The 16,402-nt window shown below is 33.2% G+C and overlaps 1 protein-coding gene across 1 annotated transcript; it reads left to right on the top strand.

Moving 5' to 3' along the window:
* Window positions 1-12,667, top strand: LOC129232318 (serine hydroxymethyltransferase-like; the record flags this gene model as incomplete). The annotated part of the gene is given in 8 exon segments (XM_054866474.1): window positions 1-38; window positions 190-403; window positions 1,629-1,987; window positions 6,182-6,394; window positions 6,659-6,769; window positions 8,312-8,434; window positions 9,259-9,486; window positions 12,094-12,667. Coding segments are annotated over 7 exon segments (1,389 nt in total). The 3' UTR covers window positions 12,261-12,667.
* Between the last annotated feature and the right edge of the window lie 3,735 nt (window positions 12,668-16,402).

Genomic DNA, 16,402 nt, shown 5'->3' with positions numbered 1-16,402 from the left:
CTACCAGACTTATTGCTTCTATTAGGAAATCATTTAAGGTATTTTATTCATCTTGAGAATTTTTAAGAAAATGGGGTTTTAACCTCTACATTAGTTTAAGTATTAGTTGAAAGTTTTTATGTCTGTTTTATTTTGAGCAAAAAAAAAGTATTTTATTTTTTATTTTGATTCTTTTTTGTCACTTCTTAGGTGGTAAATCATACCTTATACAGATAATGGATTTGTTGAACCAGAACTTAGATGAAACTGATCCAGAACTATTCAGTATCATTAAAAATGAAAAGTCACGGCAAATGACAGGTTTAGAAATGATAGCATCGGAAAATTTTACAAGCCGTAGTGTGCTTCAGGCTTTGAGCACTTGCCTACATAACAAGTACTCTGAAGGGTATCCTGGTCAAAGGTATAAATTAAAAAATATATTCATTATTTAAATATGTTGGGATTAAAACTGCAGTTTCGAATTTTGTTTTGGTAATGATCAGGATAGCCTGATGCGACATCAGAGGCGGTTTTTACGACCAGACCTCTGGAGATATTGTGTGTTTTTGCAAATTTTGGTGTAAAACTCAGCAAATGTGTCATGCAGTATTCATAGATGACTTGTATGGGGGGGGGCAACTGCCCCTCACTTTCGATCCACACCTGAGGACTTCTCTCTTTTTTATTTCCTTTAAAAAAATGGAAATTAGAGGTTGGAATTTTAAAATGGGGTGATATAGCCTCGCAACTAAAGAGAAAGTTTTTGCCCTGGAGAATAAGTGATTTAATCCTTTCGATAGAACTTTGAAATGGAAGGGGAAAGTGTACGGTTGCCATTCGTCTCGATTTTTGATACCATACTTCACATTTTTAGAAGTTATGAAATCAGTAATATTAAGTACCAGTAATATAGCCCAATTTTGCAAAAAAAAAAAGAGCTTCAAGGGGCTTTGTCCCCCACCCCAACACTTCTTTTGACCCCCTCCCCACCCCAATTTTTTGGTGCACCTAGGCATGATGTTTTAAAAAATGCTATGATTTGGTGCATGATGTTTTTAAAAAATGCATTACAGTATTGCATTTTTTAAAAACATCATGCTTGCTTACTTGATGTCTTTTCTAGGCGTGTTGCATGCTTGCATTTTATTCATTTGGAGTTTCGTTTGGTATTTGAGCATTTCAATCCTCCCAAAATTTAAGTTATTTTCATATTTTGGTCTTTTAACTGTTAATCATCATATTTTTTATGTGTTCATCTTAATCTTTTAAAAATATTCTATTGTATTTTTAGTTGAGATAGAACAAAGCTTTGACCATTCTATCGGAGCTTCGGTCTGGCCGAATCATGAGCTGTGATTCGGCTGCTTCGGCTTGAAACAATCTATCTTACGAATTTTCTTTTACAGACTGTCTTTTAAATTCAAAATTGTACCTTATGATAAATCATAACAGAAATGTACATTTAATATTAATATTTCAAATTCTGATGGAACACAAAACAGGCGACATATTAACAAAAAATCGAAAAAAAAAAATGCCAAACCAACTGGTCACTGCAGGCATTTAATAATGAATAACTATATAAGCATTACATAAAAATGTTTTGTCGTTTTTTAAATAGCATTGCTTATTTCAAAATGTTTCAGATATTATGGTGGCAATGAACACATAGATGAAGTTGAACGTCTGTGCCAGAAAAGGGCTTTAGACACTTATGGATTGACTTCAGACAAGTGGGGTGTTAATGTTCAGCCGTATTCTGGATCGCCTGCTAACTTTGCTGTCTATACTGCTTTGGTTGAACCTCATGGACGCATCATGGGTCTCGATTTACCCGATGGAGGACACCTGACACATGGCTATTTTACGGAAAAGAAGAAAATATCGGCCACTTCAATATTTTTTGAGTCCATGCCTTATAAAATTGACCCTAAAACGGGCCTCATTGATTATGATCAGTTGCAAAGAACAGCAAAGCTTTTCAAGCCAAAGGTTATTATTGCAGGTATGTCTCAATTTAATTTCCTTGGTGGGAAGTAAAATGTCTCGATCAAGCCACAGGGTTATATTCTTCTCATTTCTCTTTACTAGTTTTTGAATGATATTATAATTTTGCCTAACTTAGTAAAAAAGGAAAAAAAAAATCCATCATAAAATTCTAATAGGAGTCTCATAATTTGATATTATGTTATTTTTAATTTAGTTTTCATATTTTCAGCATGAATATTAAACACAATAACAAAATCCTTAAAGCAGTGTCTGCCATGGGCGCCCATAAAGGGGGACAAGGGGGCCTTGAGCCCCCCTCAGAACTTTTTTGCTTTTAGTACTTTTTTCTTTTTAAAAATGTAAAAGTATTTCTTCCCCAGTCATCAATGAATAAGTTATAAAAAATGTCAAATTTTAATGACTCTAATCTGTCCTGAAATCGGTTTCCATGGGGAAAATATCCAGCTAAACCATGGGGAAAATATTTGAGCCCCCCTCCCCCATTACAATTTTGCATATGGGCGCCCTTAGTGTCTGCTATAAATTACAGTTGAGCTCTGTCAATACGACCACAGTTAATACAAATCATGGCTAAAACAAACATTTTGTTAAATAAGTTTGGTTTACTATTTAATTACATAAAACATGTCACAGATATTACTTATATCAAAATGAAAGTTTCAGTTAAGACAAACAAAACTTCTGACCTCTTACTGGAAAAAAAATCGCAATTGAGTGCTACAGTTTTCTTTTTCAGCAATTTTGTGTTGCTATAGAAAGTTCACCATGTATTCTTTAATCCTGTAAGTAACTTCCGACCCTTTTTTTTTAGTCGTCAAGTTATGACAGCTAATCTAACTTTTTGGGGCTCAATGCAGAGGCGTGTGCACGAAGGTCACCAGGGGTACCACAGAACCCAGATTAGCTCAAAAAAAAAAAGAAAAAAAAAATTAATTTGAATTTTGACATCTTGAATTCAAATTATGTTTTTCGCAATCACGAGTGTGTGTATGTAGGCGTGTGTGTGTTTGTGTGTAGGGGGTATGTATATGTGTGTAGGCATATGTGTTTGCGTCTGTGTGCAGGCATGAATGTATGGGTAGTTGTGTGTGTATGTTTTTGTGTGTGTATGTGTGGGTGTCTGTATGTATGCATGTGTGTATGTGTTTGTATGTGTGTAGGTGTATGTATGTGCGTGTGTGTAGGATATGGATGCAACCTGGAGACGGCTTTCGCTATAGGAGCAGCATCGTGAGGAGCCAGTCAACGGTGATGCTGCGGAGGGTGGAGGTGGGAATAATCAAAAGACGCCAAAAACAGTCAAATGAGAACAATAAGCAATCGTGACTGCTCAAAAAATCGACGAGGTTAAAAGTCCAGAGCACCGTAATGTTTTGCTGTGGCTGACTGGCTTTTCCGAACCAGCTTCTACATCACACACACACCCAGCTTTCATGTTTTGCGTTCATGCAGCAGTGTTTCATGAAATGTTTTCATGAAACGGTGCTGCAGAGAGGAAGAACTAATGTTTCGCAAAATCAAGCCAGTTTCTAAATTTGAATATAGGAGCTCTTTCTGACACCCTTCAAATGAATTTTTACCCTCTTTTTACATGAAAGAAGTTCAAAACATTGTAACACTTTGTAAAAATATCAAGGAATATCACTCTTTTCATAAAAAAAAATAAAGGTGCTCAGTGACATACCTATGGGATCTAAAGCGTCTTCAGTGAACTTCAAGGATAGCATCCTCCCTCCATACCGTTTCATAGAAATTCGTTATTGAAAATAGCATTAGCAATTCAGTATGACATTATTAGAACCTAATCGTAAGTAAAATATTCACGCAAAAGTAGAGAGATTCGGGATTTCTCCATTAGAAAAGTCTTGAAATTGTAATAGTCTTGGGAGGGGAGAAATTTGAGTTTCCTCCCCCAGAAAATTTTTCAATTGAATTTCTAAAAACGTAATTATAGATGAACTTCAACTGTTTTAAACGGATTGGGGGGGGAGGGGCTACAAGGATTCTTTCCCTGTAATTTTCGAAACTATAGTTCGAGAAACGTAGTTTTAGACGATTTCAGGTAATGTTAGAGAAGAGAGATTCAAAGCCCTCTCTGGAAACTTTTCAAAATTGGAGCTCCAGAAATGCTATTTTAGCCAACCTTCGATAACGTTAGGAGAGGAGATTTCGGAGATTCACTCGGAACATTTTCTAAATACAGTAGACCCTCATTTTACGCATGGGTTACGTTCCACGGAAATGCTGCGCAAATTGAGACCTAATACTAGTGTTAAAATAGGGATTTGGTTCCGTAGATAACAAAATACTTCATTCTAGTGATGATTAATCCTCATATAAATAATAGCCGATGATCGAGTAGCCTGCGTGTTTTAACAATGAAACTTGTGCCACGTCATAGTAATTTGCTGATATGTTTTGGTAATGTTTAACATGCAAGGAAAGGATTTATCGTGACAAGGCTGAACTCGATCCAGTAACTTAACTGTTTTACTGGTAAGACTGTGTCATTTTAGGAAAACAAAGAAACCAAAATAATTAAAAATTAATGCTATCTACTGGAGTTTAGGGTTCATCCACGGGTGTTATCGTTAAAATTTCAACTATCAAAATATCACCAAATAGGCAATTGATTTGTTCAAATGTAGAAATACTTTTCACCCGTTATACCATGACGGGCGATTTTCTAGTTATATAATAAGCTAAATGTGTACTCATATCGACTTTTATGCACAACATGCATAAAGAAAACAAATTAATTTCATGTTCTGTTTATGAAAGAGGAGTTGGCTATGTTAGTCTTTTGGGAGTCATTAAGAATTTTTCTCTATAATTCTTTACAGAGCATGAACGCATCCATGATCACTTGCGTCATTTCCATGATAGAATCTTCCTTCACTAACAAATCCGAAAAATCATTTCTATTGTCTAGGGATGGCTCAAAATTTTCAGTATGAACATTTTTGGTTGTGCGTCACTGACGTCTGTACCCTCGTTGATTTTGACCTACTTTTTCACTCCTGAAAGCTCTTCTTCCAGTGATTTCTGAACTGTGTGAGTTTAATAACTTTACTTCTGGAAAGAGCTCTGGAACCAATCGTATAAAATGTCTCCAGTGGCCCAAGCTCGATTATTAGCACGCCAAAATGCAGTTGATTACGCGTAATCTGCAATCTGTAGGAGTTTAAATTTTGAAAGAGGGGAAAATTTTATCTGTTTGCATTGCTGCATCCGCATAAAACCGAAACTCATCCGTGTAAAATAAAATATAGGTGTCAAATCTTAAACCGCGTAAAATGAGAGTCTACTATAAAAGTCAAAATTTAAGATGATCTTGAATGAACGAGAAATCTTTTTAACTTTTTGCTTTAAAAACGCAGGTTTAGTCTTATCTTTTGTAATATTTCTGGGGAGAGTTTGCTCCCTTTTTAATTTGTAATATATGTTGTACAGTATTTGAATAACACTTCAAAATATTTCTTTTCTCATTGAGCATTAAAATGCTCCCCCCCCCCTCCCTTTTTCAAAAACGAGGGATTATTCGGGGTGAAAAGTCATTCCTTACCACTCCCAGTTACATCACTACAATGTAAAAGTGTTAAGCAGACCCAGGAGATGAGCTGCGCCATGCATGCAAAAATTCTTCTTTTTTTTTGGGGGGGGGGTTGGGGGGCATAAGTGAGTGTTTTATTTTTTCTTCTAGCTCTATTGTAACCAATTTTCTTCAAAAAAAAAAAGAAATCATTAAAGTAATCCTCATAACATTTTTTCGAAATAAACAAATTAAATTTTGAGAGAGAAAAGAAAGGGGAAAAATAACTATTTTTTTTCTTAATCTAAGGGGAAAATTTTCTGCATTGCTACTTCAAACAATTTTAATTATTTTGGAAATATTGCTATTTAAACTTGGTTTTGAATGAAGCCAGTAACCTGGAATTTTCTAAAAAATAGCCTGGAAAACCTGGAAAAGTCAGGGAATTTGTTTTAACTACAAGTGTATGAACCCTGGTTTAAGAATGAAGTTTGTATCGTTCTTAAATAACATATATTTTAGAAAGTAATTGAATGGCACACATTGAAAATGTTTCCAATTTCATTTTTGTAGCCATCTGCTATTATCTAAAAGCCAATAGTGATTGATAAATCTATTTGCATTTATGATTGATGTTTTTAATTTCTCTTGAATTAGGTATCAGTTGCTACCCAAGAAATCTTGACTATAAAAGGTTTCGAGAAATTGCTGACGAAAATGGGGCGTACTTAATGGCAGATATGGCACATGTGAGTGGGCTTGTAGCTGCAAGACTTGTTCCAGATCCTTTTGAATATTGTGATGTTGTCACCACTACCACACATAAAACTTTGAGAGGGCCTAGAGCAGGTGTTATTTTTTACAGAAAAGGTAAGGAGTGGGAATTCGTTTCACTGAATTTGTCAATGTTCGTAAATGATAGTAAACTACATGCTTAATATTGACTAAGATGTGGTAAATATCACATAACAATTTCATGTTGCAAAAGTTAGATGTGCACTGAAAAGATGTGTTGAAATTGTATAAATAAGAAAACAATTAAGATATTTAAATCTGAGCGCTATGCTGTTCCTTTTAAAAGATAATGGGCTTTTTGTTTTCTCCTTCTGTTTGTAAAAAATATTTCATTTACAGGTATTCGCTCCGTGACAAAATCAGGAGAAATCGCTTATGATTTAGAAGACAAAATTAATCAAGCAGTTTTCCCTGGTCTCCAAGGTGGACCACACAACAACGCAATAGCAGGTAACTAAATTATTAATTTTTTTTTTTTTTTTCATTTTTAAAGGATTCTGTACTTTATGTCTGATATCTATTACAAACTCAGAATGAAACTAAGTATGCATGAGCCTGTATGAAATGTCAATTATCCTTAAGGGAAACAGGTGAAGCAGGTGCAGAAAAACAGGTGAGGCAGTTTGGTTAATGGACATTAATTGTTTATCATGAAACAATTTATGCCATATCTCATGTTCAAGAAAATAAAGCATTTTTACATTGTTTCCCATTCAATAAATCTTTTAATCAACTATCAATCACACAATGATATGATTTGTAGCTTTCTTTGGTTTTAACCAGTATGCTTGAAAAGTCGTAAAATTCCATCCGTATTTCCATTCAGAAATGCTTTACTTGTTATTTCATTTTTCTATTGATTGCTCATATACAGTGGCACACTCAGGATTTTTTCCTGGGAGGGACTAGAATTTTTTTAAGGAACTCCGAAATGTGAATAGATTGGCAAAATCAGTGTTTTTCAACCTTTCCCACATTTATGCAGAATTTGTTTTTAAATTTCGTATCAGTAAAGTTTGATTACACAGTTTTTATTTTAATTATAAATAAAATTTATAAAATGTCAGGGAAGAATAAAATTGCGCTCTCCTGCTCTTAGTGTGTTCTCTCTCTGTCTATCAAACCACAAAAACGATTTAAATTTCCAAATCATAAAATACACACATCAACTTTTAATTATGCTCAAATTAAGAAAAAACATTGAATGAAGAAAGCTGTAACAAATATCTCCTTTTTAAAGAAAGAAGCTGACTCCTCTGTGGAGAGAAAAGTCGATTGTTGGGAAAAGAATCTTACAGCAGCCGCCGTATTTTAAGAGAAGTAATTTGCAAATATTTTGTAAAATTCCCAAAATTAAAGGTCAAAAGACGCAATTTTAGGCCTTCTTTTTGGTCTGGTCAAGGAGCTTATAGCCATTTCTGAGTTCCATCTGATCTCTGGGAGGGGCTTAAGCCCCTTAGCCCACTGCTCAGATGTATAAACAGTGTATATATATTTTTTGATTCCATGTCCATGAAATGTCCAGCAAAGTTGTGTAAAAAAGTGAGTTTTAAAAGGAATGGGGTGAGGAGAGGCTGTACGCTGAAGAATTATCATTCGGTGTATTATTCAAAGCAAAGTTTTCTACAGATTTGATGTCATTGAAAGGGCTATGAAAGTTGGATGGGAAAAAAAGTTCAGTCACTGTTCTTGTAAATTTTCCTAATAACATAACGTCGACTATAATGAAGTTTCTGAAGCATTAATTGTTGTATAGTAGCTGATTTATCATGAATTTCACTTTGCATCAGAATTTTTTTCATGATTTTTTGTATACAGAGACTATTTTCAGTGTTCTCTCACAGAATCAAGTCAATGTTAATTATTCAGCTTTGTGATTTCTTAAATTTTCTGAGAGTTTTTTTCAATCTTTCAATTATCAAATTGATGTTCAGTTTTCCTTTTCTTATATTATACATGCATCAAGTACATTTGTTTCCATTTTCTTTACAGGTATTGCTACTGCACTCAAACAGGCACAAAGCCCAGCATTTAAGAAATATCAAGAACAAGTTATCTTGAATGCAAAAACACTTGCAAAAGCTTTGCAGGAGAGACAATACACATGTGTTACAGGTACATATTAAAGTCCTCATTCCTACAAAATGTATTTCATAGTGCTTATTGCTTATATGCTTCATGGCTGTCAATCTTTCTCGATTTGAATGTTTATATTTCACCTTTTTCTGATTAGAAGATAGAATCTCCTTAGTTCTCTTGTTTAAGTTTAAGGCAAAAAAAAAAAAAAGGGGGAGAAAAAAAGGCAAAGCACTTTAACATTTTGCAACAAAACAGTAAGAGCAGAGTTCAGTGAGAGACCTCTTCCTAAAATCGGCAAGTGCGAGTGATGCTCTCATACTTGCTTTGTCAATGTAAATAATAATAGTAATATCAAATTGGAAAACTGACACTTCAGAAATTCAAGATTGATATTGTCAGCACCATGCTAAACTAATAAATGTGAAAATTAGAACTTTTCAAGAGAGCCAAAACAATATTTTTTTCCACTTGAAGCATTTGGTTATTTTCAATGTTTTAATTTTTATCAATAACTTAAAGTGTAAAACTATTGTTTGAAGTAGTTACAGCCAGTAGATAACCCTTCTTTAAGTACTACAGCAAACCATTGGATTTGAAACTGTAATGAACTGTATTTGCACCGTAAAATAAGTTAACTCCTTGCAAACTTTCCCCCTTTGTTTTTTCATGGACATGACTGCTACAAAATTGGTCTTTTTTACTGACAAAAGAATTATTCATTTTGCACCTCTGACACACATGTAGAGAACATTGCTCACATGTGGCTTTAGTTATAATGGTTTTTGAATTAAGGGAGTGGTATTACATAAAGTTTTCAAACATTATTTTTATCTTAAACAAATCTTTTAAAATCTTTACAGGTGGTACAGACAACCATATTGTCTGGTTAGATTTACGTCCATTAGGGTTAAATGGATCAAGAGCAGAAAAAGTTTTGGAAGACATCTGCATTGCTTGTAATAAAAATACGGTCCCTGGAGATAAGAGTGCTCTGAATCCAGGAGGCATCCGCCTAGGCACTCCTGCTCTCACAACACGAGGTCTGAAGGAGAAAGACATTGAAAAAGTGGCCGAATTCATTCACAGAGGTAAGTGGCGATAAAAAAATATGGCTTTTTAATGTGTGTCCTAGATGTTTGGGTTTGGTATATTTCTAACATATTTGAGACCATTTCAATCCGTTTTATTGCATACTAGTCGCCTACGGCGACCAGCTGATCCGCCTTTTTGCACCAGGATTGCTGCCTTCGGCGGCTGCTTAGACAATTTAGCGACGGTATTAATCAATGTTTTTCTCTATATATCAATATTATCATTCGCCTTTTTACGCCAATGTTGCCGCCTTCGGCGACTGCTTAAATAAATTTCGTCATGGTATCAGTCAATCTCTATCTATTTATATCATTAGTAGTTTAAATAAAATATCTTCTCCAGTTCCATTGTTTGGAATATTTTTAAAGGAGGTGGAGGGGAGACACAAACGATGTACTTCATGCAAAATTTGTCAAAAAATAACAAAAAGCACTTCTACTTTTATGTGAAAGCATTGTTTTTTCAAAGTCATGGTGTGTGTGTGGGGGGGGCATTGACACCCCGTTGAAGTTCCTTAAATGACGGGCAGGTCTCTTTCTTGCTGTCCATCTACTATATCGACCTCTATATTTGTCTATCTATCTATCGATACGATCTATGCATGTCTACCTCTGACCAGTAATTAACAATCTTTTTATTTATATAAGTATTAATTCGAAAAAAACATTTTTTGTCCACTCAATCTCTATCTCTGTATCTACCTAACCTAACCGCCAATCCGTAACAGAAACAAAGATCGTGCAAAAAACAGCGAGCTTTATTTATTTAATTAAAATTGTCCGCAAAAAAAAAGGCTCTATGTTCCCCCGTAGTGTGCAAAAAGTAGTGCTTGCAAAAAGATCAAAAAACTATTTAAAAAAAAAAAGGTGAAGAGAAGGCAAACGATTTCAGTTGGATCACGTGATGCGTTAAGTTGGGAATTCAGCCGGCAAGCAAACAGCTCGCGTTGTGTTCTGTATTAAAAAAATTGTAAAAAAAAAAACTATTACGTATTTTTAAAAACTTTTTTCTTCTGAAGGGGGCGGAATGTTTTTACTATTACCAACTAAAATTTTAGAATTGTGGGTTCAATACATTTTGCAGGATGGGTTTCGAAAAAAACTAAACTCAGAAAAAAATGTAAAAAAAAGGTTTTTTCAAAAATCTACAAAAAATACAAAAATTACTCTATCTTCAAAATTTTTTCATTCATCATATTTAAAATTAAATTTCCTGCACTATAGTACAAAAAAATATCCGTCTCACGCAATTGGTTCGGGGTCTGTTAGGTTAAAAGTACTAAAAAATGCTAAAAATAACATAAAACATAAAATAACTTTTTTCTAATTAAAATTTCGAAAATCGAAGCTCGAGGTGCACATCTTCGGCAAAAACTACACCTGTACACCAAATTTCATCTTTCTAGGCCTTACCGTTTCCCTGGAATGCACGCCACAAACACACACACACACCTTATTTTATTATGTGTATAGATAACTGGCCTTTAAAACCATCATGTTTCTAAATAATTAACCAAAGCTAAATATATGTAGTGAAAGTATGGGAAACTACATAGTCTTTACAAACAAACTTTCTGAATAGATGAGCATTGAGTACCTTAAAGATTTAAGCTTCTAAAAAGTATTGGATGTTATTCGACTACAAGCAATTAAAAAAACAGTATTTAAATGTTAATACAGTTGCACCCATGCTCATTTATAGTAAAGTTGTCTGTAGCAAAATTATGGCTGTTACATAGTTCTCTCTCACATTTTACTGTTTATTATTTAACTTTTTATAACAAAATTATGTTGATGACAAAATTTTTATTTCGTCCCTTTAGCTGTGTTATAAATGGGTGTAAACTCTATTTCAGAACAAAATCGACAGTTACCAAAAACTGCTATTACACCACAAAAACTAATATTTTCAAAAAGTGTATTCAAAAAACAAAACAAAACCCATTCTCAAATAAGATTGAAAATTATACATTTGTACGTTAAAAATGAATTGTTCATTGTTATTAGTATTATTATTTAGAAAAATGTGAAGGGAAGGGAAATCCACTGCTGTGTATTTAGCCAAGTTAAATCCCCCTTCCCCCTTTCCCACTGTTTTGAGTTAGCTGAAACTAACCTTTCATATTTCAGTGACTAGGAAATATTTATATTTTTTCACTAAATCGAAGCAGATTTAGGAGAGAGGAAAAGTATCACAAAAAAGTTGCCAAATAAAAGTTTACTGGACTGGTCAGCACCGAAATTTGAAAAAAAAACTTTCTGAAATTTCTGAATTTTAGAATGAAATAACCATTTATTTCTCTATCCCTAATCCCAGTTGCATTGAAGGGTTTGTAGTCACTCCAACTGAGCTACTTTTTTTTCTGTTGACTTAGATTTTTGTGAGGCTGACAGTTTAAAGTTGATTAGAATATCCCAACATATTAGAAAGAATATTTCGATACAGAGAAAGTTTTTCTAAGAAATGAATGTGGAGATTTGTTAAAGGTTTGATTTACTGAAAATTTCAGTATGAGAAAGTTGGATGTATAGAGGTTGTTGTAAATGTTTTGTTATGTTAATATAAATAAAGAAATTGCAATGACATTTTTGTTTTCCCGCCAGGTCTTCAGTTAGCACTAGACGTAAAATCTAGGAGTGGACCAATGTTGAAAGATTTTAAGGCTAAACTTGCAGAAGATCCTGAATTCCAAAACAGAATAACAGAACTCAGAACTGAAATTCAGAACTTTGCTTCTTTATTTCCTCTTCCTGGATTTGATGATTATTAGACCCAATAAGAGATATTTGAATTTTTAACAATAAAAATTATTTTAACGAATGCAAAGTCTGTCCAACATGGAAAAATACATTGTTTAATATCATTTTTAACACATATTATTGGGTCCACCAGTGAGGTTAACAAATTCAATTGATTTTCAATTTTATTTGTAAAAAACAAAAAGCAAAATGTTACTTCCGTATGTACGATATATATGTTAATATTTGTTCCCATTTTAAAGCACCTCATTTTAAAAGAAGTTTTTTACAGTAAAGTATTTTTATATTAAAAGATGGCAAGGAAATATTTTGTGCTTAATGTTGTTCCCTGTAAAATAGAATTTGTTTTATATATTTTGATAAATGAAGAAGTTTTATTCTTGGCTATTTTCTTGATGCAATAAAATTATTTTTTTAACAAATAATTTTTCTTGCTTTTTCTTTCATGAAAGACATACCTGGGAATGATTTTTTAAAAATTATCCCGCAGAACAATTTTTGTTTTCTATGAGTTAGTGCTTTTTGATTTTGTAAAGATTTAAACAATTGTGGCATTGTTAAAATATCCAGTTTGAGAAAGTTATGGAACATGTAAAATTGTAGTAAAAAGAAACACAAGAATAATGAAATAATATGTTTGTTTTACAATACATTTACTGTCTGCTTGAAAATAAGAAAACCCTACTGATATTTGCGCTTACATGAGTAAGCCAATTTTGTAAGGATTCACACTGAAGTGACAAAAGTCATGGGTTACCTCTTAATATCACAGTGGACTTATTTTTGCCTGGACAACCTCAGCAGCTTGACATATCATGGGAACTGCACTGCTGAAATATTGAGCTATTCTGCCTCTATAAACACTAATAATAGGGAAGTTGCAACCTATTAAATGTTCATATTTTGGCTATTGGATATTGTTAATTGACCCTCAAAACTAAAAAAATTCACCATCGCGAATTTTAAAACAGCGTGATTGATTTTTAATGAATTTTTAAAAATCCATGCGCAAAAGTGCGCTCTGAAACGTCACGAGCTTGCGTCACAGGGCACTAATGGGCAGCCTTCCGCCGAAGATCCCTTGTTTTCGCTAGGGACATTTTGAGCGCGCTGATATTTTTATTTTTTAGAAATTCAATACTCCTTTTGAACACACTCTGGAGGCCGGATTCGGTAAAGCACAACCTAAATAATCTTCCTCAATTAACATCAATGAAGATATTCGAATATTTCCGAGAGGATGAGAGGTTTAATGTTCCAGAAACACGAGTTGATAAGCCTTTTACGTTTCGTCTTCGAAGTCGAATGCACGTCCTTCGGTTTCTCCCCTATCGGAAGAGTGCATGACGTCACTCCCTATGCCATTTGATGTCACAAGCGCTTGAACTTTAAAAATTAATTAAAAAAAACTACTTATGGTATCGCAAAAAAATTTTCACCTATGATGTTCATACATATTACTCTATCATATAAAAATAAAATTGAAAAATCGGAAACTTCCCTATTGCAAAAACATTACGAAAGTGCAGAATTTTGTGCCTGAACTGACCTTTTAATTATGTCCCATTAGTGTTCAAAGAAAGAGAATCGAAAATCAACACAAGAGGAACTATTTTCTCTAAATCTGTCTAAATTATTGCATATGCTGATGAAATTAACAATAGCAAGAACTCCTAATAACCTCAAGCAGGCGTTGCTGAATCTGGAAAGAGCGGTCAAGAAAATGAACCTCTCAATGCATCAAAGTAAAACTAATTGCATGCAATTTATGACACACGCAGATACTTTCAAGTAATCAGCCCTGCTTAATCAAATGTCTTCGGTTCTAAGAAATATTATTAGATTATGTAGGAAAATATTCCTTACCTTTACAAAGTTATAATCATTAAGACTGTGCAATCAACGCGCTTTAAATAATTTCAACTGTTCTACAGTCTTTGAAAATTATTTAAGTTTTTAAAATTCCTAGAAAAGTTCTTCAATTTTGTCTCTTACCAAAAAAATAAAGTATGAATTGTCCAAATGGCCAGAATATTACTCTTTCGTTTTTATTTTCTGAATTTCTACACCATTTCTTTTAAACCATTGTACAATTTTTATACTGTAGGGCATTTGATGAAAAAAAGGGGGGGGGGGGTGTTAGGGAAGTGATCAAAAACAAACTACATTAAAAGCTGACATGAGCAAATGAAGATGTGCTTCTCTTTTCCCCTCTCCTGTTTTACCTCTCTGTGTATTAATGTCAACGATTTGTCGAGCAAGTAATTTTTATTTTGATTGATCTTGACTTGCAAAAGAATGCATAGCTTTTAAAAGAATTTGCCTATTTTTCTTAATATTTTTTTTAGTCTCAATTACCCCCATATAAGGTCTCAAAATATATTTTTATACCTATTTTTGAAAACAATTTACTGGGGGAGAAACCCCCAGACCCCCTGAAATTATGGATGTTCTACTTCCAACTTAAAGGACCCAATCCTGTTAACCTTACCACTACAAAGTGAATAAAAAAATAATAAGAAATAAAAATAACAACTGCCCAACAGTGGAATCATTAAAAATCGAGACCAAAAACACCTTTTATGTTAAATATTTTTATGTGTGGATGTGTGTCTATATGTATATATGTCTGTATGTGTGTTTTAGGGCAATGTGCGAATCCAGGCCCCTCCAGGAAAAAAATTCTGGATACGGCCTTGCAGTTTATGGACAGCTATTACTTCAAGAAAGGTGTGAGAAGCATTAAAAAAAAATGCATATAAATTTCCAAATATTGCATTCATTTCTAAAAAAGAAGCACGGAAAAAAAAATATTGATTTCAGGAAGTTAATATGAATTAGCAACATAGGGTCTCTGAAATGGACCTGTTTCTCAAACTTATTTAAAAAGTGAACAATAAAGTGTCACATTTTTACAGACCTAATTTATGCCAGAACATGTTGCAAGTTTTGAAATTTACATTTAACACACAGGACTCCTGTTCCGTGCCCCTTTTCACTAAGGCTCTTTGACTAATAGTTTTTCCAATAATATGCATCCAATTCACTGAGTAATGTTACACCACCCCAGTAGAACCTAAATACCTTTTCCAGTGATAGGGTTGCTCTCTAGGTCATTCAGGTTAGTTCAGCAAAAAAGATGAGGCAGCCATATAGATTTGTCTCTTTAAGGGGTTACAATACCTCAAAAATGATGAAATGATCAAAAAAAATTTTATTGCTTATTTCAGTACTAAATACCATTCTTAACACAGGGGGAAAGTTTCATTGCTTTAGTTCAAATATTTAAAAAGTTATGAGTGCTTTTCGGCCATGCTCGCTATGTGTTCTTATGCAAAAGAAAAACTTGAAATTGCTTTTTCTCGATGATGGATTTTTTGTGTTTTCATGTCATTAGAATACCTAAGCATTTTTTTCTATTAAAGATACAGCTTTAAAGTAATGCTTTTTGCAATTGGGATAACATATTTGACAAAACTGTGCATTGGATAAGCATTTTATAAATTACTCAAATGTTTAGAGCATGTTAAACCTTTAAAAACCAAATTTTTAAAAAAAAACTTTGATTTTTTACATAATTAATCACAGAAAATTTTCTAATAAACTCATAAGCAAATGAATGCACAGATTTTTAGAGATGATTATAGTGATCGTTTAGCAAAAAACTTTTTTTAAATTAGTGAAAAAATGAAAAAGCCTTAAAAATTTTAAAAAATTGAAAATTTCCTCAATTTTTTGAATTTAAAAAAAAAAAATAGGCAATATTTTTAACTTTTGAAAATAAATTATTGATTACGAACTAAGTATGCATGTTATGGTTTCAAAGAAATATAAAATTTACTTAAATTTAAAAAAAAATGTTTGAAAGGTACTGTGACCCCTTAATTTATTATACTTCACAGATATACAGGGTGTCTGAATCAAATTTGGAGAGTTTGCTATACTGAATAGAAAGTTTAAAAGCTTAAGAAAATTGTAGAATTATATACCAATGCTCATAATTTTTTTTACAAAAAAATCAGTACGTTTCCACGTGAGAGCCTTAGTAGCTTATCCTGGGGTGGATGTCTTTTATTACCCGATCGATTTGTACTTCTACGGGTGTATCATACCCTAGTTTCTTGTTACAAATCGATTTGTATGCTGCACACCA

This window comes from Uloborus diversus, unplaced genomic scaffold (assembly GCF_026930045.1).
Source record: "Uloborus diversus isolate 005 unplaced genomic scaffold, Udiv.v.3.1 scaffold_1141, whole genome shotgun sequence".
NCBI lineage: Eukaryota > Metazoa > Arthropoda > Arachnida > Araneae > Uloboridae > Uloborus > Uloborus diversus.
Note: the sequence above shows the minus strand (reverse complement) of the source record. Positions and strands in the feature narration are given on the sequence as shown.